The sequence below is a fragment of the Rhinolophus hipposideros genome (genome assembly GCF_964194185.1).
Source record: "Rhinolophus hipposideros genome assembly, chromosome: 18".
NCBI classification, from domain to species: Eukaryota; Metazoa; Chordata; class Mammalia; order Chiroptera; family Rhinolophidae; genus Rhinolophus; species Rhinolophus hipposideros.
Window position 1 is genome coordinate 2650232 of NC_138064.1, and position 26288 is coordinate 2676519.

The 26288-nt window shown below is 52.7% G+C and overlaps 1 protein-coding gene across 5 annotated transcripts in view; it reads right to left on the bottom strand.

Moving 5' to 3' along the window:
- Nucleotides 1-251: 251 nt before the first annotated feature.
- COBL (cordon-bleu WH2 repeat protein) overlaps nucleotides 252-26288 on the bottom strand; it is a 179757-nt gene continuing 153720 nt past the window's right edge. For all 5 annotated transcript variants that reach the window (XM_081079825.1, XM_081079822.1, XM_081079821.1 and 2 more), the window contains 6 exons: nucleotides 22144-22453; nucleotides 11027-11100; nucleotides 8278-10172; nucleotides 7236-7355; nucleotides 6355-6618; nucleotides 252-1616 (listed from right to left, as the gene is read on the bottom strand). In XM_081079825.1, the coding sequence (XP_080935951.1) occupies nucleotides 1599-1616; nucleotides 6355-6618; nucleotides 7236-7355; nucleotides 8278-10172; nucleotides 11027-11100; nucleotides 22144-22453 (2681 nt within the window). In that variant the 3' untranslated portion in view covers nucleotides 252-1598. The remainder of the gene's footprint in view (nucleotides 1617-6354; nucleotides 6619-7235; nucleotides 7356-8277; nucleotides 10173-11026; nucleotides 11101-22143; nucleotides 22454-26288) is intronic.

Here is a 26288-nt window from a genome sequence, read left to right on the forward strand (position 1 = left end):
TACGACGACACTAAAAATGCTTCATGTCTCAGTCTCCTGACACAGGATCATTTCCTCTTGGCTTTATGTCGTCTGCTGCAGTGCAATCGGGGGAGAGCCAGATTTGGGGGTCACCACGGTGAGCGTCAACCCAGATTTTCCCACAATAGCCATAAATATTTGTTGATTAAAAAAAAAATTTATCCTTTCTATTTTGGGGACAGGGTCTCCTAATAAACTATGGTCTGAAGTCATAAAATTGACACCATGGCTACAATTTCAGTGTTTTTATTTGTGGCACAAAAAGGCAACTAGTAGAGACAGCGTGGCTTTGGGGTGATTGGCTGGGTGCTCTTACCACCCCGGGGGAGGTGGATGACGTCAATCAGACATTGCAGAGCCAGGTTTCCACACCACTGGCGTCCGGGTCGGAAGTGGTCCCAGGCATTCAGCTGATCCCGGCCTATCTGTCGTATCCTTAAGATAGAGATTTTATTTCATGAACTCTTCTTGATGTCTGTTAACCTCTTAAAGAGCTGTTTTTCCATATAACAGTATGTTTTAGGGAGAGATGTGAAAAAGCACGGCCGCAGTCACCCTTTATTATAAATACTGGTGACCGTGTGCCGTGTGCTACACGAAGACTGCCGTAGGGTACACGGGAAGCCACTGATCTGTTGGGCAAGTGTCCAGACTTTTTTCTCAAATCATGAAATTTTAGCACAATCTTGGGTCCACCTCAGGGACATGCAGACACCAGCACCCCGGCTCCTGGCCCCATGCAGGGTTTCCAAGGCGCCCAGGGAGGTCACCAGGCTCCATACACAGCCCTCCCGAGGGAGGTCCAGTCTACTTCACAGCCCGCGGAGGACAACTGTCCAGGTGGGCACTGACCGTGCACGCACTGCCGTCCTGATCTCAGCCCCACTGCCTCTGCAGAACTCAGCGCTCCCCCGTCCACAGAGCATGTGTGATTGTTTTCTGGGTGTCACCGTGGAGTTTTACACCTCAGCTGCTCCGATCACGGTGTGCCCCCTCCAAGAGGTTGGTCTCCCAAATTGTTGAGGAATAAGAACTAGCAGTTTAATTACTCTACAACATCACCGTTGAAAAGCCTTGACTCTTTTTCTTACTACCCACATAGGATGTTACATTCAGCTTGTTTCACTTGGTTTACATCTTTTTCCCTAGAACTCAAAAGATGTTAAACAACTAGATGGTTTTGAGCATCGACATGTGGTTAAAAACAACAACAATAACAAAAAACTCTCGAAGGTCCAAACATTGGTCTAAGGCATAATTCTTTGCACTTCACCCATCGGTATAATTAAGTGTCGTGCTGGGCTCCAGCCTTTTATCCCCATCAACCTGCCAACAGAGTCATTTATTGGCAACTTTAAATATTCAGAGGCAAGATACATTTCCTTGGCACACAGCCACGCGGCAGAGCGGTGCTCCCCTCCCTTGAGCCATTACACAGGACGGAAATCAACGACGAGGTCTGGCCGGCAGACAAGGAAGCACAGCGAATCCTGAGGCCCTCGCTTGGGGCGTGCTCCCGCGGTGACTGTGGGCGTCTGACAGGTGGGTCTCGGCCGCGCTCTGGTCTTACTGTGCGGTCACACAAGCAGGGGCACCTGCAGCGAAGAAAGAGCCCCAGTGACTCAGGGTCCCGTCAGGGAGCCACGGCGCAGGTGTCCGTGCTAAGAACCTACCGGCAGACCCACCCTTGCCACTTCACTCTCCCGACATGCCGACGTTTTACACTGGTCCCCATTCAACTCGTAGCTCCAAAGAGAAAACTCAGAGACACACACATGCTTAAAGGCTGTCGAGGCCTCTCTGTTGCTCAGGAGAGAAAGCATGGAGCCCTTGGGGCGTGCACCATGCAGCTGTAGAAGCCACCATGCTCGCAGGGCCGGTAGGCGCCCGTCAGGTGCCCCGACGTCAGCCCCGACTCCTACTTGCCCGGGGTCCTTCCCTCCCGAGCTAGCCTCTAGCTGTGCCGCTTCTCTGTCTGCTGGGCCACGACTCGTCCTTCTTCAAGAACAAGCATTCATTCGTACAGCCCGGAACGGCTCTCCTGTTCCATGTCCGCAGCCAGCCAATCAGACCACAGCCACTCGGCCATGCTCTCGGTCACCCCAGCCTGCCTGCCACGCTGTCCCAACAGCCTTGTCCCCGCACCGCTGGTGTGGGGCTCGTGGGGGCCACGCCAGACTCACCACTACACCCCGGTGTATAAGGTACGGGCTGCTGAGTATCTGTGGCAGGAACGACCTCACATGTGACTATTCCAAGGGGACGCGAAAGCTCAGTCTTCCCCTGACTCCTGCCCCACACCTTCTGCAATAGCTCAACTGCGGGCAATCTGATGTGCGGAATTTTGAGGGACTATTTCTGTGCCTCTAAGGGGGATGGTGAACAGCATCTTTTAAAAAAGGGACAGATTTGTGTGGAGCTGTGTGGAAGAAGGTGGGCATTCTCATGGCACTCAACGTGTTCTAACATGAATGGTGTCATGCCCAGGCCTCCCGTCCTGCTTCTCAGTGTGTCATCACAGCGAATGTCCATGGACACAAAGAGATTTCTTTAAAAACTAACAAGCACTACCCAGATATTTTGTGTGCTCACTCCATGCACGGCACCGTTTCCAGCAACGGACAAGTCTCATCTCATTAACACCTCAGCTCAACCAAATAAATGGTGTGCTAGTGTGTTGTTCTCATTGTGGGTATTGCCTCCAATGTAAGGATGAGAAAACACAGGTTCAGAGAGGGTGACTTGCAGCTGCTCAAATACTCGCAAGTCGCACCCCAGCAGGCTCACAGGAGCAGAACGTGGTCCCAGACGGCTGACCCTCACGGCCCAACCTGCCTTTTGTCTTGACGAGCACACCAGACCCCAGCCTCCCAGCTCCATCAGCCTCCTCCACACCCAGCTGAGAAACGAACGCAGGACGAGAAGGGGTGTTGAGGGACGTGGCCCAACCCTGAACCTGCTGAGTTTCGGCTGTGGCATACACACGATGACCGGATACACACGGAACAGACCGTGCTTCTGTTCCGAAGCACGGGAGACAGAATTGGGGGCGGCGGAGTCTGGATGGCGATGGGGCTGCCCCAGGGAGAGGGAGCAGATTTGGGAGAAAGAAGGTCATAGGCCTAGGGCCTGGGGCCAAGTGCCGACGTGGGCAGAGGAAGAGGTATCCCAGGGGGGCTCCGAACATGCAGCCAGAGGCAAGGGACAACCTGCGAGGGGGCTACAACAGCCGCCAACATGGCTAAGAGACCCGGAGGGGCCCCCGAAGGTGGGAAACACAGATGAGCTTATTTTTAAAGAGTATGTAAGTTACATTTTCAAATAGGCTCCATGCATTTTTCTTTAAACTCCAGACACCTTAGAGGTTCAAGTGCCATAATATACACTGAGCACATTTGTGCGAAGCCAGCAGAAACGTCCAAGGCCCACATCTTGCAGACAAGTGCCATCTGCCCTCTGAGCAGGCTTCTTAGAAAAAAGCAGCCGGCCCTGCTGCCTGAACTACACGGGTGCCCTGTGCCACAGGTCCACTCCACACCAACAAGGACGGCAAGCCACTAGAAAATGAAGTCAGGGACACTCCTCCAGGAGAAGAAATCATTGGTTCCAAGGGAGGCCAGCTTGGCCCAGCCACACCCGTGTGTCCCCGACAGCAGCTGACCTGGGGCTGCTGGGAAATGCTGCCACATTTCCTTCAGCAGGTTTTGCGTGATTCTGAGATGCAGAGTGTGAGTGGGGAGAAGTTCCGGGCCACTGGGCACAGCAGTGACACTGTCCGGTGGTCAGCCCTGAGGTACCCGTCAACATGCATCTGAGTAGAGCACTGAGTAGAACATGGTCTCCTCTGTCACACCCCTCCTGGTCACTCAGACCCGGCCTGTAGTCCAAGGGCATCTTGTAAACTGTTCAGACATGAAAAGCTCAGATGTGCCATGTAAATATTTACTGCCCCGGCCTTTCCAGGATGGAGAAGGCAGGTCACAACACTCAGAATAATCCAACAAACAATCAAAACGTGGGCTTTCAAATGCCACTTGTGGTAGCTGAACGAAAGCTGAGATTGTGACAAACAGCCGCCTGGCCTTGGGCCCCAGCCAGAACTTTATGGCCACAAGGACCTTTCCCAGACACGCCCAGCTCTCGTGCTGCCCGCCTGGCATGCAGCTGCACACACTCCCTTCTGCGTCATCACCAAATGCCCAGCTGGCCCTTCTCTCTCTGCCCACCCCACTCTCCCAGCTTTTCTCCCCACTTTCTTTCTCAAAGCATAGCTTCCTCTGTTCCGTTTTTTTTTCTTTTTCTTTTTTTTTTTTCATTCTTTCTGGAAGGCACAGGAGAGCACTCTCAGAGAGAGTACTCCTGGGGTTTAAACTGGAAGTGGTCAGGCACTTCCCAGCTGTGTGGCCTTAGGCAAGCTGCTGACCTCTCTGGGCCCCTCTTCTGACGACTCCTGCAAGGTGGAGAGGGCGGTATCTATTTTGAAAAGATCCAAAGTCCGTCAGCGAGGACTGTATGTCAGAGACGAGCGAGGTGACTGTATGTCAGAGACGAGCACAGTGTGTGGCCACAGGCTTTCCATACTGCACTCAGTGTTACTCAGAAGACACCGAAAGCTCCACTGGCAAACCTGCGTGTAGAGCCATTTGGGAAATACTTGAAAACTGAGGTTTACAGGCTCAAAGCCACAGAAAGTCCGAGTCCGGATCTAGACGTCCCGTGCATTTTACTTTGAGAAAAACCCTATTTGAGAAACTAAGAAACATCCTCGGGGGTCAGTGGGGCTATGAGGGCTGATGCCTGCCCACGTCGCTTGGACGCTGCGAGGACGGCTTTTGAAAGATGGGCACTTTCAGCCCGAGATTGGGACGCATCTGGAGGAGAGCGTGTCTCGAGGCTGAACGTACAGATGTGTGTCCAGCAGAAGTCACGCTCTCTCACTTCCAGGACCCTTCTTAGCCATTCACCCCAATTTCTTCACTCTCCCTCATTTTACGTAATATAACTATATAAGTTCATCAACACGTACATTCCATAGAAATAACAAAAAAACAAAAACGAAACCCAGAAGCCCTCCATAATTTTTAGCTGCCCCCCCGCCGGAGGGGGAGTGTGAAGCCTGCCCCTGCCCAGTGCCATTTGGTTAAGGACACTCCCTCTCTCCAGCGTCCCGAGGTGGGGGTGGGGCTGTGCGCTGGGTGATAATGGCCAGCGTCCTAGCTAAGTGACGTCTTGGGTCCTACCGAGGGGCGCATGCAGCCCCACCTCAGAGTCACACGGGACACGCTCTGGGGGCCCGAGGGCCGCGGCAGGGGCCCTGTGGGAGCTGTGGTCAGTGGGCATGCAGGCCGTTCCCGCGCAGGAAGCCCCTCTGGGCACCTGTGGCTACGTTGGGTACTGCCCCTGGGGGCCATGCTGCCCGAGGAGGGAGGGCCTCTTCCCTGTCCTCTGCTGCCACTGGCTCCTGAGGGGAACAGGACTGCAAGCTGCCTTTTATTCTGAGCAGTGCTGCCAGCCCTACGTGAACCTGGCCCCCCGTCCTGGGGCCCCCGCCCTCTTCGGAGCACACAGCAGGGGTCATCTACTTCCAGGTCCTGTCTGTACCCACACTGACCAGTCTGAGTCCCAGTTACCTGTGCACTTTGTATGGAAAACGAGGACCCTTAGCAGTGAGCCCTCCTGCACATGTGGCCACGCACTTAGGATCTGGGAACAATGTCTCCGAGGAGAAGGCCCATTGCTCGCCTCCTGCACTAGCAAAACCCCCCAGACCCACTGCAAGTTACGGACTCGGTCTGGCGTGGAAACAGCTCTCAGTAGCCAAGTACCCCTTTCACTTGGGAATGCCATTGTGGGGGCCACAAATTCTATGGCTGTCAGGGACCCAGGCAGGTCAGCAGCCCAGCAGAATCCACGCAGAGTGTGTGTGTTTTGCCTCACAGACTTCAAACCCAGTCGTTTTCAAACACGATGCCGGGCGGGGGGGGGAATGAAAGAAAGAAATTATACTCTCACCCCGAGTGTGACATGCTCTGCAGGACACATCACAGGGTCCTGCCCAGCCTGTCCCTGGACCCGTCAGAGGAGGTGGTGACGTGTGCCCAGGGGCCAGCAGGGAGGTGACCCCCCACGACCCCAGGAGCTAGTCTAGGCTGACCTCCCCACCGGCGGAGGGAGTACAGGGGCCGCTCTGCTCAGTGTGGCCCAGGACGCACTGCTGCCGCCCTCCTGCCCGGCCGCTGGCTCGTGCCTGTGGTCCCACCGGTAGGTGCATGGCCCTCCTGCACCTCCCTGTCACCCCACACAGAGGCTCACACGCAGCCCCTCATCCGTTACCTTTCTCAACCGGGCGGCCCCGGTGCCTGAGCGGATGGCGTCCATCAAAGCCTGCCTGGCGTCCACCGGGTTGTCGAGGGGGCCTGAGCTGGACCTGGACACTGTCCTGGATGGGGAGAGAGCCGGGGCAGCCGGAGGGGCTGGGGGCGGCGGGGCGGGTGGGGGCTGACCGCCGAGCTCGTCTGGCCCTGTGGGTCCCGGCCCATTTGCAGACCTCGCAGCATTCCGGAAGCTCCGCAGCTCCTCAGAGGCAGAGGACGTCACCTAGCAAAGACACGGTTAAACGACAATACCTGAGGGCCTTTCCGCGGGCAGTGCATGGCTGCCTTGCCCCACAGCCAGCCCGGAGGGGTGTCTGCTCGCGACGCCGAGCTCCTCCAGTGCCAGTGACTGGCGGCAGGGAGCAAGGTGGCACTCGTGCCTTACTGAGCTCCCTGCATCCTGCTTGTGTTGGCACGTGACCGGCCGGAGGGCCGCCACACCAGCACAAGTGACTGTTCGGAGGACCCACACGCCATGCCCTGCATGTGCCCGTCACACTCGCTGTTGCTGGGATCCTGGGTGTGGGAGCGATGACACCCTCTCACCCTAAACTCGAGTCCCCGTTGGCTCCTAAGGGCAGGTCAGGTCAGTACCAGGTGTTACTTCGGGGGCGATCTAAGCCCTGAAGCCATGCTGGGCACCCCGGGAACTTACTCAGTGCTGGGCAGGCAGGTGGAAAAGGGAGGGGAGCCTCTGGGCGCCCTGCCCTGTCCTGTGCAGTGGCCAGTGTGAGTGGCGGCTGGGTGGGCCGTTCCCGTGATGGCCCCCCTCAGCTCACACCGGCCTGCCTTCTGCAGCCCCCACGGGGCCCGGGAAGCCGTGTGGGCCTCTCGCCTTACCTTCCGCAGGCTGCTGGCACCGCGATGCCCTCGGATGGCCGCCAGCAGGGCCGAATGCTCGCTTTCCGTGTCCGTGTAGGATGGCTTCTTCAGCCCTCCCTCTGAGCTGGGCTCTGCAGTCTAGGGCATGAACAGTGTCAGCACACGTCACTCAGGAGATGGAGAAATGCCAGGTGGGAGGCAGCACAAAGGAAAAGCAATGCCCAGCAGCTGAGTCCTGTGGGATCGATCCTATTGTCCCTGTCTGTCAGCGGGCAGGACGCTTTCCCACAGGACACACCCAACTGAGAGGCTGCAGTGATCAACGTGACATCATAACCACAGGTTACGTATTTGGGGGAGCCTCGGGCAACGCCGCGGATGTCCTGGCTTTCCAGAGCTGATATGTGCTGGTAAGTCCTGCAGGCCTGGACGGGAAGCCCGGGTCCCCACTGGCTGGCAGTGTGACCTGGGCCCGTGTTTCCTCCCCTGCAAGATGCAGGAAGCAGATCCAGTCATCACACGGACTCACCAGACTCCCCGGCTCGTCAGTCTTAATGGCGCCCATTGGGAGCGATATTCCTGTCATAACACCTCGTCTGGTTTTGGAGGGACAATCTTATGTGGTGTAGCAATTCAATGAGATATTTGCAATGTGTCAAATGCTTAGATAAGGGGAAGGGGTGCCCTAAACAGTTCCTATTGTGACTAAAGGACGTCGGGCAGGAGTGGCCTGGCCGGAGTGTCCACCTGCTCCCTCCACTGTTCAAGGGCCGGCGTGGACGACACACCCACCGCTCCACCCTCCGGACTATATACTGGGACATCTTTGCCTGGGGTAGGCAGGGCCTGAAGGCAGACAGGACAGGCCCACACCCAGTGGCTTTCTGTCCTAGGGTTCTGCTCAGATACTCCGTGGGCAGTGAGGCAGAAATCTGGTGAAAACGAGCCCGTGCGGCCCCCCTGCGTGTCCTTGCCGTCCCCTCCCCCAGTGCCAGCTGAGGACCAGGCCCGAGCACGGAGGCGACAGGCACCCTGCAACAGGTGCCTGCGTGGCGCTCACCTTGCGCAGCCGGTCCTTGCCCCCCGCCGAGTGGATGGCCTCCATGAGGGCACTGTGCAGGGACGTGTCTTTGGGTGCCGGCCTCTGGACAACAGGTCTGAACTTCTTCTTTGGCCCGAAGATGCTGGGTGGCGATGGACCGTCGGCCTCATGTATATCCGTGCACAACACACTGGGCTTCTCCTCCTGCTCGGGGACGGCGTGGCTGTTCATGCCGGACGCTCTCGGAGAGGCAGGGGGCTCGCTGTGGATGGGGACCCACCTGGAGCCATTCACCAGGGCCCTGTCAGGAGCCTGGTCCGCTCCCGCGCGAGGAGGTGGGGGGCTGGTGCTGGCCGGCCTGCACGTGGGGTCAGGTGCTGAGCTGGTCCTGTGGTGACTGGTGCTTTGCTTCCCACCGAAACCAGAGCTCTGCCCCACGGAAACATGATCCCTGTGGGAAGCTGTGCCTACTGGGACGCAGGGACTTCTGTGGGTGCCAGCAGGGCAGTCCTGAGTGGACAGCTTTCCATGGGGGCTGCTGACCTGCCCTCTGGGATGGGCTCCTACTGCTGGTTCTTCCCCGTTGGTGCTGGGAAGGTGACCACACGGCGACTTTGCCTCGTCTTTACCTAAGCATGACTCTGGGCCGGGGCTGGGGGTGGCACCAGCTTTCGCAGCGGGAGGCCACCCGGGGAGCTCTGGCGCTCTGCCTGCATGGGTCTTCCCAGCATTGCCATGCTTCCTCGCCACGTCGGCGTGGGCTCTAGGGGGCCCTATCCGCTTGGCAATGGCAGAGGCCACATACTGACTGGATGTTCTCCTCTGAGGCTTCAGAAACAGGACGTGTGCGGCACTAGCTGCTGGCACTTTCGTGGGAGACGTGGCTGCCGTGGGCGGCCGGCTCTCGCCTGCCCCGAGATGTCTCCCATCGTCCTGCTGGGGGGACTGCTGCTGGGGCGATGTCACTTTGGGGTCCAGGAAGGTGGGCTCTGCTCCGAGCCTGCTTTCGGGACGCTGCGGTTTGGCTGGCGTGGCGGGCGTGGGGGTGGCCGGTCTCTTGGCCGAGCCCTCTGTGTGCCAGCCAGAGTGCTTTTCCACAGAGTGGGACCTCGGCGATTCTCTGACTTTTCCAATGGGCTGCGTCTCTTTTTCAAGAGCAGAGGACGACAGGGCGATGGTCCTGCCCCCATTCACGTGGGGGCTCACCAGATTCCCCAGCTCGTCAATCTTAATGGCGCCCGTTGAGAGCGATACTCCCCTGTCGTAACACCTCATCTCTGATTTCGGAGGGACAATTTTGTACGTTGTGAGGCCATGTTTAAGTCCGAAACTTCCCCCTGGGTATTGGCCTCGCTGACACCACGAGAGTGGTGCCGAGACGTGCTTAGTGTCGCCTCCCTTCTCCTCCAGGGGCGGAGAAGCTGCTCTCCTGACGGCCTGTGCCATCCCACCAGGAGCAGAGCCACGTTCCTTGTCTCGGGCCTGTGCATTCAGGTCCCGTGTGTGCAGCTCCGAGGCAGCCGTCACCCTCGGCTCCATCCCCCCTGGGCCCCCTTCTTTACGGGTGTTGCATGAGGCGGCCATGGCTTCTCTCCCAGTGTTCCGGGCAGGGGCGGCTGAGGCCAGCGCTTCCGCCCGCTTCCTTCCATGCTGCTGGCTGGGCCCAGGCTGGGCGGGCGGCAGGCAGGACAGCCTGCTGGCTGCGCGGCCCCTGTCAAAGGAGCCAGCGTTGTTGTTTTTGTTGGAAAACAATGCCGACTCCACAGGGTCATCCAAAACCTCCCCTATGAATGTCACTGGGATCACGTCCGCGTCACTCTCGGGGATGACAGCACCTTGCATGTAGGGACGAGACACCCCATTGATGGAGCCGGTGAGAGAGCTGGTGTCACTTTCGTAACTCTCTTCCATTTCTGCAAAGAAGTGCAAACACGAGTCACAGATGTGCACAGACGGGCATGGTGCAGATTCCTGGACTCCGAGGCCCACTGCTCAAGATGATCATGTCAGACTGAGGTCACTTTTGTGTAACTTATTTGTGTTCACTTTAAAGTCTCATTTCCGTTTCTAAGCTACATGTCCCTGGGCCGGAGGCACGGTTTCCTTATTCAGCACAGGAGCCGCTGGCGTGTCCCCGATGTCTCAAGATGAAGGGAGAAGACACATTTTGCCAACGTCCTCCCCTCAAAAATAGATCCCTAAACTCAAGCCCTCTGGAAACATGTGTCCTTGTACAGAACACAGGGGTGGATTTGGAGTTTGCCCTCCTCTTGCTCTTTACCACAAGCCTATCTGCACCAGCTCCGGCCTTACGGTGTCACGGCCCAGACGCACCCGCAGACAAGCAGGCGTGAGGCGCTGCGTTACAAAAGGCCCCATCTAGTGTGTGCCCTGATTCTCCTGAGAGACGCAAAGGCTAGACATGTTCCTAGAGAAACCTGTGTGTCTGTGTGTCACCAGGGTTTCCCTAATTCACCTGGGTCCTGCACAACTGGTTTCCCTCTTCCTCATCCCTGTGCAAGACTTGCTGAGGTGACATCAGCATTACCCAGAGCAGGTTGCAGGCAGCTGTGCAGACTTTGCACGGCGCTGCTCAGCCACCTGAGCAGAAGCCCTGTGCGGAGCTGTGCTCACCTGCACGCTTGCCCGCACCCAGGCTTTCCGCAAACGGAGTTGCTCTCCCTCCTGCACACCCGTGTGGGGTGGTTACACATGGTGTGTCACTGCCACACAGGAGGACGTCCGAGAGTGGGAGGGTAGTTCTTACCTTCCAGATCGCCGTCCAGCTCCGCCAGGGTTTGCTGGAACTGTCCAGTGGAGGCTGCTGCGGCTTTCTCAGTTCTAGGGAAGACCAAAGAGAAGGCAAGAGCATTCATTCACTCCTCTTATTACTTACTTAATTTATTCCTTTCCAGAAATATCTGAGGACGGTACAAATCGCATTCACATTCATAGTGTTCTACACTCACTGGACCAACGTCATCCTTGGAGCTACTGAGACGCAGATGGTGTATGTGGGGTGTGTGTGTGTGTGTGTGTGTGTGTGTGTGTGTGGTGTGGACCCAAAGGGCTAGCAGCTCTGCACCCACACCGGCCCTGGGCACCCGCAGCCCGAGGGCTAAGCTGTACCCTGCAGCAGCAGCCTTCGCACGGATGAGTGGACGAGCCAACAAGACTTGCTTGCTTATCTGTACTGTATTCGCCTGCACCTGGCTCCTACCTCAGACAGTAATAAGGAGGGAGGCCATCTGGATGCCAAGTTTGCAAACCCCGGTTGCCAGGGACTGGGCTCTCAGCCCCCAGCCCCGCACAGCCAGCTCATTTGTAAGCCCTGGGGGAGGTTCTGTCAGGTCCCGGGGGCTCTGGTGATGGAAGCTACACGGTCCGGCACAGAGGTGTCGCCAGGCTGTGCTCACCCCAGCAGGGCAACATACTGCGGTATGTCCCTTTTCCCTGCTTTCACTTTAGCTTAATTCACACCCTGGGCAGGTGATGGAGGGGACAGGGCTTGGAGGGCCTGAGTACCTCACCCGCGGAGCTGTGCTTCCTGGGTCTTTAATAGGAAATAGAAAAACGATGACGATGGTAGCAAAAGTGGTAACAGCAGTGACAGAAATACAGCTCCCTCTCCTGGCCGTCCTCAGGGGCGTCTTCTGAGACCTGACAGGAGGTAGCGCCTCACAGCCAAGCGCCCCGCACGCCTCTGTGTCACGGCGTGTTCCAGGCCTGGAACTGAGCTCTTCTGCACAGACGACCTTGTTCTCTTTCTCATTAGCAATTTGTAAGGCAGACAGTGTTGTGACTGCCTTATTACAGATAGAAGACTGTGTCAGGAGACCAACAGACCTGTCCAAGGCCACAAGGGCTCTGAAGTGTAGGGGAGGACCAACCATGTTGGGTGTCCGGGGCCATCCTGCCACCCGCGCGTCCAGGAAGGTGTCAGCCCGCCTGCTCGTGAGAGTCAATCCTGCTTTATTTGCATCATTGGGTGAGACAAGAGCATCCATGGGACGACTGCTGCCACAGCAATTTGAAAATGGCCTTTACAAGGGCACATGTGTCTACCTGTTCATCATCAGAGAACAGGCAACTGTCTGCCTTACGAACCCCGTCGGTCTCTCCGCCGATGGTTAACACTGAGGCCCTGTTTCCATCACTGTGAACTGGGCCCAGATAATAATGCATGCAATACGCCTGGAACCATCCTCACATAGCAAAGTCTGTACTCTGATAAACGAGTCTTTCTTAATGGCTGACTGACTGTGTCCTTTTCGGAGCCAGGAAGTGGCTCCCAGATTAGTGTCAGCTGATGTCCTCTGAGCAGCCAGGCGAAGAGTTTGGCTGTGGACCGATAACTAAGGACGCCGGGAAGCAGACCGTCTTTCCCACTGCGCTCGCCTTGGGCTAAGTATTTCAATGCGTTTTACTGAAGTTGTGTTTTTCTCCTTCATGGAATGTGACTGCTTAAGTAAATTTACTTGAATATCTACTAAAGTACATGGCAGAGAAAAATGGACAGTGCTGTACACCAAACAGTATTTGAAATGGGAAACCGAGCACTTTTAAAATGTGTGTTCCTGGTTTAGGATGCTTACAGCCCAGCTAATATCACAGACTTCTGTCTATACTTTCACTTCAGAGGATTTGCCTTGACTTCAAAGTATGCACAATCACACTATGAGAACAGAGTAACATCAATAAGAACGAAAAACAAATTTAAGGTACAAGTCCACGGATGGTATCATTTTATGAACGTTAAACGAGAGAAAAAAAGTCATTGCAGGCTGACGAAAATGCAGTGATTCTGAGACGCACTATTGCTCCTGGCTTTCACTGGAAAGTGATGTGGAAACAGACATCAAGGGACAAAGACGAAGCTGTACCTTTGTGAGAACTTGGGTCATCAGACTCTCTGTTGATAACTCCCCTTAAGGAAAGAATCTCAGGGAAGGAAAGGCAGACACACAACAATGTTCACTGTGTTGGTGAGAAGAGCTCCAGAACACCCAGGGGGAGGGAGCTAGAGAAATCACTGCGTGTGGAAATCAGTCAGGAAGAGGTCAGCGCTTGAGCCAGCACGTTTGAGGGAAATCCAGCATCTACAGTTGACCCTTGAACACCCTGGTGCAAAGTGTGTGGGCCCAGACATATGCGGGTGTTTGTCAAAAGGTATAGAGTCATCCGGTCAGAATCCAGGGTCTTCCATCCCTGGATTCAACCAACCAGGGATCAAAACCAGTTTTTTCCTTCCGAGGCTAGGAGTCCTTGGTACTAAGGGCCAACTGTATGCACTGTTGCTACACCATCTTACATAAGGACGGCAGTGTCCTCGTATCTCGGTACCTGTAGGGAGAAGGGGGTCATTCTGGAATCATCCCCCTGAGGAAACTGAGTGACAAGCAAGTGTCTGGGGAGTTGAAAGTTATACTGGGGCGTTGTGAGTGGGTGGGGGTCGGCTTTGATAACCCCCATGTTGTTCAAGGGTCCACTGTAATTATATATATGATTGTGAGGGTCTAAAAATAACCTGCCTATGGTCAAGGCTGAGATAGAAATGTAGGCAACCATCACCCACCAGTGTGATGTGTTTAAGCTGATAAAGTACCATGAATATTTCTTCCTTTCTTTTTTTTAAGAATTATGTTCATTTTGGTACAAAGCAGCTTGAGTGATAAAATAATCTTTTAAATGGGCAAGTTTTAAATAATCCTTTGGCCCTCTAATGACCAATAATTCTTTCGTGCAAAGCACTTTACATTTTTGGGTACAATTTTGTTACTGAGTGCCTAACAGTCCCAGGGTGTAGCTGTGAGCCTGACGACTGTAAACCGGGTGGCTGCGGCCTGAGTGCCAGCCTGCCCTTCACTGTCTTCCTGCTGCCTGGGCAGGGGGATGAAAAGCCTCAGGAGCCCAGCCCCTGGGGCTCAGGGCAGCTGAGCTGGTTCCTGCCCTCTGCGGGCCGGGCCGAGCCCTGTCACTGAAACCTGGGGACCCTCCACCTCCTGCTGTTCCCTCCCACCTGGCTCTCCTTCCTGCCCAGCCCCTCCTCCATCTGCCTCACCCACACCTCACAGGTTTGGCCAGATGCTCAGCTCCCAGCTCTGCAGACACGTCCCCCATTTCGCCCCCACTCAGCCTGCTCCTAAGACTCCAGCATGAGCCTGGCTTCTTAGGGTGCTGCTTGCCCAGGGGGAGTGGTCACGTGACATGAGCCACCGCTGGAGAGGAAGCCAGGATCCGCCCAGCCAGCAGGCCCTGGGCTGCTGTTTCTCAGGAGGCTGCTGAGCCCAGTCCTGCCCGGGAGGGGAGGGCGGCGCCTGCAGACCACCTGGCTCTTTCCTTGAGGCCAAGCAAGGCTTCCACTCTGGGCCCCAGGCTTCAGCCTGAATGGATTGACTGGCAAAATCCAAAGCCAGTAGCAAGGTATCATGTTTTGCTATAAACTCTCAGGAGGGAGAGATTAGCCATGTTTGTTTCTCCTCCTTCCCCCACCATCACTTCTCCCCAGGGGGTACTAATGGATTATAACCATCCGTCTCCCTGGGCCTGGAGGGCAGCCTGCTGTGGGCTTAGCAGCAGCTCCTGCTTATGTCCCTGAGGAGTCCAGACTTGGCAGGAAGCAGGGTGACCGGGCACAGCTGCACCACTCCCCACCCCCACCCAAACCCAGTCCCTAGATATGTTTCTTATTGACAGTTGGTTGTGGCTTAAGGCCAAGAAAACAAAGAACAAACATAGCACAGACATTCTGATACTGGGCTGCACATGTTGAATAAACATTCCCAGCAGCCTTTTGTCCCACGGAGGTGACTGCAGAGAACACGGTGACAGTTAGGCCACTGCTGCATCAAATTATGCGGGACAGAGGACAGTACTGACAAGTTTCAAACCAGAGTCTGTCCAGGAAGTGGGACTGCCTGGTGGGGGCGGGGGCAGCAGGGTGGGTGTCCCCAGGGGATGCAGGCCAATGACTTGCCACTCCTTCGGGAACCAGAACTCGGGGCAGTTGGGTCAAATCAGTGTCAAGAAAAAGAGGTGCTTTTCGTGTTGTTGTTTTCATTTCATATGAGAAAGAAAAGACGAGCATGGGCTGATTACGACCCATTCTTGCACATTCAGTCATTTTTCTATTTGATGTGGCTAGAAGAGTTTCTGTAAATAATTTATTCAATGGCAGAATTATGAAAAAATAAAAAGAGCAGGAGAGGAAAAAGATGTCCCTTTCAGGTAGCAATTGCATCTGCTGATGACAAGCAAAGCAACCCATAAGATTGCAAAAAAAATGACTTGATAAACTAAAGGCAAGCAACCTGGGAAAATACACAGCTGATGACAGTCATATATGCTTAACTTCCCCATTCCATTAACAAATGCTCCTTATTTACAAAGCTTCAGGATTCTAGAACAATGGCATCCAATAGAAATGTAGTATGAGCCACACATGTAATTTTAACTTTCTATGTAGTTACATTAAAAACGGTAAAAATAAGTAGGTCACATTAATTTTAATTAGATACCTTCTTTAACTTTAACTTTAATTAGTATACTTAAATAATTAGTATACTTAATATTCAACCCACATTATTTTCATCGTTTCTACATGTAATTAATATAAAATGACTTTTTTCAGACCAAATTTGGAGGATGTTTTACCCTTAGAGCACACGTCACGTAGGGCCAGCCACTAGGCAAGCGCTCATGGCCCAGTGTGGCCAGTGGTTACTGTACTGAACAGCTTAGTTCTTCAAGGTCTTAAATGTGTTGTAAATGCTCCTTTGTAAATGAAGTTACAAAGTTGCAGGGTTTTAGAACGTGTTAAATGTGTCTAAATGTTCCTGTAGGCACAAAGTCCCTGTAATTACAAAGTTCCCTAGTTCCAGATAGTATAAAATGTTTCTAAATGTTCCCCGGGTCCAAAGGTCCTAGCGTTACAAAGTTCCAGGGTTCTGAATGGTATAATTTGTTTCTAAGTGCATCCCAGGTAACAGTTCCTGTAGTGATAAAATTCCAGGGCTCTAGGAGTTGGTATGATGTAGTGGAAAACCCTTTTCCGGCCCCTCCACTAGGGACCTGTGCATTCTCAGTTCCATAAAATGACTTGAAGCCATAAACCCTGCAGGTAAAAGACAGCTTCTCACTTCTCTAGCCATCATGCCCACTGCGCACTGACAAGTAGGGCTCAGAAGGAACTTGAGGGGTTGCCAGGTAGAGGAGGGGAGGGCAGAGGGCAATTCAGGGAGGTGCCCTTCACCTGGAGAAGCTACACCTTCTGTCTCCTGGGGCTCCGCGCACGTGTGGCCCTACTGTTCAAAACACAGAGCCCAAAACCCACATCCCCAGTGTCCCTCACACACCCCATCCAGCTCCTGCAGAACGAACTGATGCTTGTTAAGGGACCCCAGAACTCAATGCCACAATGTTTATCCACTGATGGGTAAGCTGCCTGGTTACAGCAAGACTGCCTTTGGATTCAAGGGTATAGAAATCATGCAAGTTCCACTGTCCCTTCCCCCGGAGGAGGTAGGAGGCAACAGAGCTCTCAGTTTCTCTCCACCATCTATCTCCAGACGGACATATGAGTCTCTCTGTGTGTGTGTGTGTGTGTGTGTGTGTGTGTGTGTGTGTGTATGTATATATGTGTATATATAGTTTCTTTTCAAACAAAGGTGTTATAAATAGTTCAAAGAGGCAAATGATCAGAGCTAGATACAGATTATAAGGATTTCCCGACAACCTGTACCCTTCCACAGGCAGCTGTAAATAACAACAGCAGCAGCAAGAACAACAGCTATCGTTTTCTGAAGGCTGGCAGCACGCCAGGCTCTCTTCTTAGCAGGAGGTACTGACCGCACGTCTTCATTGCACTGACAGGACACTGAAGTGAGGGGTCAAGTCACTGGCCAAGGGCATGCAGTCACCAGCCTATCGCCAGGTGCAGATACGACCCCAGGCAATCTGACCATGGACTTTTACTCTTCCCATTGAGTTGCTCTGGGCCACATACAAAGGAAAGCTGCATCTGGGAAGAGACCCGGAAGCAAATGCACATATTGGTGACAAGCCACCTGCCCAGGGCAGAGCTACGCAGGAGGCCACTCCCAGGTGTCCCCACAATGAGGGCTCATCACCACGTGCCACTTCTCTTGCTTGTGTGCTTTTGGGCTGGATTCTTCCTTAAGGAACTTATTTACTGGGGGCACTAAGTGGGGGGATGACTCTGGGAATTTGATGTCCCACTTACAGGGTCAAGGACATAGATTTATATTGCAGTGAAAAATTATAATTGGATCCAGTCAAAGACTTGATGGAAAATCTATCATTTTCAGATCACAGCACACAAAACATATTCCAGTCATTACCAAGCATTCAGATTTGCTCTCTTTAGAAGACCAGTTTTATTCTTGAGACTCTTCAGTTCCAAATCTTGGCTCCAAGGGCCTTAGACGGAGCCCAGCCAACACTGCCACTGATGAAAAGAGGAGGCTGCAGGTCAACTGCATGGCCCAGGAGCTGGGAAACTTGGCCATTGAGCTGACCAGATAAAGAAGGTGCTTTCAGCTGAGCGGGAGCTCGGGAGGAAATGGTACTTGCCTTCGATCTGTCAACATGGGGCCCAGACCATCCTAGCCAAAGAACCCTACGTGACTGCGATCAGCAGAGTACAGAGAAAGGAGAGACATTCAAGCAAATTGGTCCTAAACTCTGGAGAGCTCTGGGTCTTCTCAGGTCACCGAGAGCCTTACTCTGTTCTCCATAGGACTCAGTGGACTCCTGAGGGGCAGCGGGGTGAGGGCAGTATAAGGTGCTCGGGCAAAGCTGAAAATCAGAACGCTCCTCATCTGACTGGGGGCTGGCCGTGTCACGGAGTCGCTGCAGGCAGAGATGACTGGGGACAGCTCCACAATCTCTCAGAATCCACTCCCCACCTGGAGAGGCCCAGCTTTGCCAGTCACAGCAAAGGGTCATTTTGGCTTTGCCCAAGCCTCTGAGGCCTGGCACTGAGACAATTGGGGAGGGCGGGAGCGGAGGGTGTCTGACTGTCACCGCCAGGCCCTGGATTGTCACTGTTTGCCGCGCAGGAAGAACGTGCCTTCTGAGGACATAATGGCTGTCTTAGGATTAGCGGCAGGAACTCGGTATGAGAAGCATGAGGGCAGAGCCAGGCACCGAGAACAGTGATATGTCTCCTCGAGTGCCCTTGGAAACATGGTCTTGGTGCACGGATTTCAAGGGCACATGAGATGCAGTGCAGGGTGGGCGAGCACACTGTGACAGGCCCATCCTGTCCGCTGGCCCATCCTCCCCTGGGAGTGTGGGATGTCAGGAAAGGGTTCTTCCTCACTGGTCCTCTCCATAGCTGCTGCACCGGCACTCCTGGGCAGTGTTCTGATACAGGTCTCCGTCCAGAATCCAGGCCCACACCACACCTCCATGAGTGGTGGTTAGTTCTGCTCCCACACAATTCCAGCTGGATTCTGGGCTGCCACCCCTTAGCACGGGTCTCTGCACTTGACCACTGGCCAGTCTGGCCACCTGCAGTTGGCTGTCTTCGAGGCTCGCCTGAGCTCTGCAGAATTCCTCTCCGAGCCAGTGCTGGACAGCTCCCGCGGTCTGGCCCAGCCCCAGCCCCAGCCCCAGCCTGCCCCCTCCAGGCTTCCCCGCCTTTCTGCTGCAGGGCTCTCAGCCGGCTGTGTGCTGTGCACAGGACCACACAGCTTGTGTCTGGGAGGCACCGTGCTGGAGAGAGGGGCGTTCTGTCTCCGTGTACCTGAGGTGTGCACTTAAGTGCGACAGTGTGGAGGGTGTGACATCCAGAGAACAGCGCTTCCCAAGTGCTTCATGGACCATCATTCTGACAAACACTGAGAGGGACTCCAGAGGGGAACATGTAACAGGCTTCTTTGTTGCAGAGTTTGTGAGAGGTTTTCACTAACAGGAAGACAGAATGACCTCCCGAATTTACTTGTGAAAAGTATTTTCAAGAGCTCTATGGAGGGAATACTGAGTAACTGCAGCCGAGGATTCTCCACAGCTGGGAATCGGTGAGTGGAGAAGGAAGGGCCGGGCCTTCCACACTCAGCGTGCACGTCGGGAGCGGGCCGCACCCAGCACGCACAGGTATTCAGGTGGCCCTGAATGTTCGAATTGAATGGCAACACTGAAAATTCGGGATGCCACCCACAAAAATCTAGATTTCTGGCTTTTCTTCAGAACCGGCCCTACTGGGTCTGCAATCCTTTAGGGCAAAAGCTGGAGGCTGGAGTGGGGCTGGTTCTCTAGAGAAAACGTGCCCTTTCCACCACTCTCTGCGGCCTCTGAGTTTGCAGCCCCCGCAGCACCGTATACGCTCTCATTGAGAACCATGCGTTTGGACATACACACGTGGTGTGCCTTCCTGAATCTCTGAGTATGTCTAATTTGTCAGTGGAGAAAACTCCTGTTTAAAAAAACTATGGTCATTCCATGAAGAATCATGGCAGAGAGTCGATCTCAACTCTGGGACAAACAATGGAACAGCACAGACAGAGCTGGGATCATTTTCAACCCCATCTGACAGCCACGCTGACCCAGAGAAGGAAAGTGACCTGCTGCCCATACGCTGGCAACCCCGTTTCCTAAACTAACAGCCATAACTGGCAACGGGTCCTACTCCACAGCGATGGGGCACACACGGTGCCACGGCACTGGGCATGCACAGGCTCGCCACACCTCTGAAAGGTGAGAGGCATGCCCTGTACGTTCACAAGCAAATGAAAGGCGTGGCAGTGAGGTGGGCTCTCGACGGCCAGACCACCAGTTAGCTAGTGGCGGTGGGGTTCCACTGTGGGCCTGTCTGGTTCCAGAGCCCCCCGCCCCCTGCCACTCAAATTCAGAGGCACCCCAGAGATGAGGCCAGACAGACGTGCCCTGCTCCCCAGGCGGAGAAAGCGCCAGCTTCCAGAGGCTCCGTCATCATCCTGGCTGTGGCCACAGACAACGCGGGCTATTGCATTTGGACGCAAATCAGCAGGATTTTACATCAGGGCCAAGACCAGCAAAGCAAACTGTGACTGACACGGCTTCCCCAGGGTAGAGTTACAAAGGTCTGCTGAGTGTCAGATGTGGAGCCTTGTGTGTGCAATCCTCATGCAAACGGACACAACAGAGCTGTGGGTTGCTGCACAAAGGGAATTTGTCATGAAGTTCCATGGACTGAGAAGGAAATACCACAGTTTTTCTCAGCTCTCAGAGATGCAAACAGCATAGGCCAACCGCAGCTAAATGCATCGCGTCTGGGGTGCAGAAGGAATGGGCCGATTGCCACCTTCTAGGTTCCTGTCTGATGAAATATAAACTTGTCCTTGAAATTGTCCTGAAGATTGAAAAGCTAGACATTAAAATTATTAGAGTATAGTTAACAAATGGGGAAATGCTCTTGATAAACTGTTAGGTAAAAATAAATCAAAATAAAATATTATTGATGCTATAATTCCATTAGCCAGATGAATATTTGCATGTTTATATGGACAAAGGTGGAACAAAACATGAAAAATACAATAGCATTCATTCATTTTGGTGACCGACTTACGAATTTTTTTTTATTATTCTACTTTATTTCTATTCCTGTTTTATAACATTGTGTGAATAATTATTAAAATTATCTAAAAGGTGAAGAAAAACAGTGATGGGCTACTAAAAATTAACCTGCTTTTCTATATGAGAATAAAGAAAGGAATTAGGATAGTGTGGTACTGGTTCAATGATGGATAAACAAGCCAGTACTATGGAAAAGAGTGCTAGAAACTTGGTACGTGAGCAAAGTGGAACTAGGAATCAGTGGGAAATAAATAGATATCTTCTTCACACCACATCGCTAAATAAACCCCAGGTAGATGAGAAACCTAAATGTGAGAAAGCCACACTAAACGCAGCAAGACATTCAGACAAACTTCAGTCTTTTAAGGTATGGGAAACGGCTCTGAAATGTGCAAAGATCGTATATATTCAGGAGAAAGAGGATGAGTTCCGCAACATCAAAAGGCAATTTTCATACGACAACAATTAAAACCCAAAGTTAAATTCAAGCCACAGTCTTAAAGACTCTATGTGTGGGAATAACTGACACAGGACACATTGATGACTTTAAAAAAAAAAAAAAAAAAGTAACTGCAATTTTTTTTAAAAGGTCAAAGCCTACTAAAAGGCAATTCACAGAAAAGGAAAATCACATAGTTAGTACACATCTGCAAAGGTTCTCATCTTCACTAATCAGAGAACTGTACGTTAAAACCACACGGAATACCATCTGCCACCTCTGTGACCGCCACGCTCGAGCTGCCGACGGGCCCGCACGCGGTGCAGACGCGGACGGGCCGGTCAGCACTGACCCCACCGGCCGTGGAATCACAGTATCTGCCAGCACTCCATGCAGCTGAAGAGTTTTTCTGAAGGTTTAATAATTTCTCTTCTAGAAAACTCTCTGTGTGTAAACAGACACGTGTATCGCTTCCTCATTGTGTCCAGTGCTGGAAAACCTGAATGACCTAAGTGTCCATTAATTAAAAAATGGAAATAAAACCAAAACCAATGCACTAATGACACATGCCTCACCACGGACAAATCTTAAAAACAGGATGCTGAGTGAAAACGTACACGACGAGTATGGTGCCATTTATAAAAGTGTCTGAACAAATGATACGACTAGGAATTATTTATAGACACCTGCCCATAAGGAAAGAGCAGGGAGACGTGATCACACAGAGCAAACGCCCGAATCAGGAGTGGTGACCGTGTGGAGGGCGCCTGGCTGGCAGCAGACTCTGAATGACTGTTCGGTCACCGTGACAAACGACTGCTCCTCCAGAGCAGGACGGGCCCTCCCTGCCCCGCTGTCCCATGACTCACCTCAAATGCCAGTTCCCAGGGCAGCTCCTCTCCCACAAGGGGCTCTTCTGGGGACCCAGTTCCGGGGTTCCAGCGAGGTCCTGGTCACTGCAATCCTCCTGGTCTGTGGCCCACTTGTCTTTGGATTTGGTGCTGTCGTGTTGGGAATCCAGGGAGACGATGTCTGAGGGGGAGCTCATCACCCCCGAGTCCTCAGTCGTGTCCTCCGATGCAAAACAGCTGCTGACAGACACAGTCTCCTCGGCCTCTGAGGGCAGCAGGGGGGCCCCGTCCATGCCACAGGGGCTGCCGGGCCTCAGGGGCAGGCTCACTGGACAAAACATGGCAAGACAGGTCAGCCAACACCTCAGTGTCTACACCACCCAACCAGGGCACCCCAATCTGCTCAACACACCAGAAGTTTGGAATTTGGGGTGCCAGGAATCGAGGCATTCAAACACGGCTTCCTCCAGAAACGTTTCAGCCTGGGGAGCCACAGGCATGCGAGGGATGGAGAGCAAGATTTCCCCTCAACATTCAGCATATTATGAATCAGCCTTTTGAATTTTGAGCCCGTGTGACGACGGACAAACACATTCAAAGATTCAGAAATGACGCGGTGGGTGCAATGGTTTCCAGGCTGACCCTGGGTTGTAACTGCAGTTGCTTTAAAATGAGTTCTTTTAAAAAGTAGGGGTTTTAAAAGTATATATGAACTGAGACATAAACAATACTATTGGGGAACTTGTGACAAACATTCCACAGGAACACCTGGAATTTGGCCTGAAATATTAACGGCACTGTCGGCATCTGCCTCTCCCTTCATCTTCATACGTGACACAGTAAGTTCTGGTTTAAATACAAGGCAATCTTGGGAGAGAAGCTTCTAGTAAAATTGAAAAGACTCAGAACAACAGTGTCCTTGGTGGAGGTTATGTGGCCCCTGAGCGCTACATGGTTTCCTGCAATGACACTGAGGGGCAACTTGTTACCAAAGACGCCGTTCCTCCCCAGTGACTGCTGCCAATGGGGACCTGTAGCCCTCCGCACATGGAACAGGCTATTTAGAAACCCATTAAGTGTAAGTTGAATGAGGCTGTTACTTTCTTTTGAACTGAATGCCCAGATGTTTTAAGACCTCTGCATGGAGAAGAGGACTCTTACTAACTTTGGAGTTGGAAGGACACGTGTGCACAACTCTGAGATGGCTGTGTACCAGGGTTCTTATTTTTAAAAATTTAATGTAGAAATTGATTTTAAACTTCATGGCACCTCAAGACATACGCTCTAAGGAAGCACCGTTATGGTAGTTGGGGAAATAAGGTCTGTGCTGGCTGTAGTTTCAGTGTGCTGCATTGAAAGTTCATTCCCCTGACAAATGAATGAATGCCTAAACCCAGTGAAGGCCACGCCAAGTGCACCCTCCACGTGACCGTGCCCTGCTAGTCCGGTGACGTCACCATGGCACCCACACCACCGTCATTTTAACAGGACAGCAGACTAATGACAGAGCATGAACAAAACCAAAAGAACACCAAGGAGAAAATTCCTCCTGGAGTTGGTTTACTGGAGATTCCGAACAATGAAATAAACAAACGAACAGAAACTTTCAGAAGCAGACATTTCACAGGAGAGCTGACAAGTGAAGGACAGAAGACAAAGGAGCGACTGTTCAGAAGCACAAATGCATAGGCAGTGTCTCCTGGCCGGTGACTGCGCCCCCACAATGGACCTTTTCTTCCAGCTTCCTTCCTGGTTTCTGTTGCAAGACTCTTAATTGGGGGCAAATATGGAGAAGAAACACTGTCCGTGAATTAACACAAGCAAGTCTTTTCTGACAATGGTTTGCAGCGCTGCTGTCACACCTGAGCCCTGCCCCTCCCCCTGACCCGCCAACAGCTCTCACTCAGGTGTGAAGCGGGACTCCCAACAGGCCCTCCTGGAGACATTGGGACCCCCAGCGGCCGGCTTTTCCTGGCATCCTGGCCCCCTCCGAATGCATCCATGATGGACTCGGCTCCAAGCCTGCCCCACGCCCTTTCAATCCAGTTCTAGCACTGAGAATGCTTGTCTGAATTGCTTTATATTCCTCAGAAGTTTTGCAGCAATAAAAAGAGAAAAGCTGAGAGTCACTGCTCTAAAGTCAGCCAACTGCGAGCCCTAAGCCAGCAAGATGTGAGAAGTCTATATTCAGTGTGCACGTGTTAAACCCTTTAAAAGTGTACAGTCAACAGAGCGATTACCAGACCTGCCCTCTTGCCCAGGTGAGTCCTCCATTTCTCATGGGTAACCTTCCATAGGGCCCGAGGGACGTCATCCTTGAACCGATACGTCAGGTGTCCAGGGAGGGCCCACCTGTGCACCTGCCCCAGGGCCGGGCACTGGCGCTGGGCAGGAGCAGGTAAGGGAGCTCACCTGAGCCAAGTGAGGGTGGTCACGGAGCATGCCGGAGGGAGCAGGAGCCAGGTGCGATGCCACCTGCCACAGGCAGTGGGTGCCCGTGATGGGTCAGAGGGAGAGGACAGAAGTGACGCTGCACCTAGCTCAGAGCCCAGGCCGGGCGCTGCGAGCCCAGGAGACAGGGCAGCATGCACAAAGGCTGGGGACCTGCACGGACCATGTCTGGTGCTTCCAGCATGATCCGAAGGTGGGAACGGACACTCCTGTGAGGCACGCAGCCTGGCTGCATTGAGTGTTTTCATCTTTCTGCCCTCAGCTCTGTCAGTCTGAGAGTCTGTTCCTTAGAACCAGACGCCCCCATGGTGCTCACCCTGCCCCCTCATTATCTTTTCTCCTTCTGGCTCATTCCTATTATTAACCCCACGAGCTATGACATGTTTTGACAATTTCTGAATGAGCTAATGGTGCAGGGCCGTCTAGCTGCTCCGTGTGCCCCAGTTCCCACCCTCAGCTGAGGGTTTCCATGCAGCCAGGGTGCTACAGTGACTCCAGCCCGACAGCCGGTGGCACCAGGGGACACAGGGGGGGCCCTGTCCCCATGTCATGTTCCCAGTCCTCGGGACTTTGAACGATCCCCTCCCTTTTAGTAAAAGAAGCAAGTTGGTTCTGATAAGCTCTCAAGTCGCTTCTAGATTTAGAATTCTATCTTTCTCTGGAATTCCAAATCAAAATACAGGATGTAAACATTCTTTTGACAATGCTCAGTGACTTAGTGGGACTCTTAAAAGGAATACAGCACTGCTTTTATCCCTTCAGCTATTTTTGTCGGCCCTCAAAGTGTAACTCACTATTTTGAGTTAATTAATGCATTGGCATGTTGGCTCTTGTCTTAAGGCGTGAGCAGCCTCTTTGAACTAAAAAAGTGATTATTGCAAATGTGAAAAACGGTTCATTTGTCTTTAACAGAAGCCTCATATGAATTCATGATTAAATTCTCTTCTAAATGAACAGCCACCAAGCCTATGTCAGGACCAGCAACCCTTCCGTCGTCCTCCACCAACATTACACAAGCCCATGGGTCAAATGCCATTACATCTAAAGGAGACCTTCGGAAACTCTCCAGCTCAAGTGTAAAGAAGGAGATGCTCACTTCAGGCTAGTACGTCCTCAAGATGAACACACTCGTTCTCAGCTCAGTATTAGATCCATGGAGTTTTTCTTTTCCAAAATCACCAAAGAAAATTTCAAATACTAAGTGTAAATATGTTCCCAGTACTTTTTGCAATGGATTTATTTATCTTATTTTATTTTTTTGAACGCAAATGAAAGACCTGATATCCTACAATGCTGCTTATTTGCTGGTCATTATGAAAGGAGAATTGTCAAGAGACAGTTTCACCACGTTTCACCACGGCCCAGAGACAACGTGTCAAAGACCAAACGCATCCTCGAAACACCACGATGGCTGTATGAGCTCCATGTGCCACTCACGGCCAACAGGAAATGCCCATTCTGCACCTCAACCTGCCTGGGTTTAGTTCCCTGCCTGGGAAACACAAGGGGAAATAAGGCAGGTACAGGTAAAGCTCTTGAACTCCTGGTATAAACCGACACTGTGTACGTCACTAATATTTTTCATACACATCCCCCAAATAATTTTGAACAACCATGTTTAAAATGTTTAATCGACACCAGAAAATTTCCATCATGAGTTCCATTGGTTGCAACAAATGTAATAATTTCTACTGCACTGTAAATATGAAATT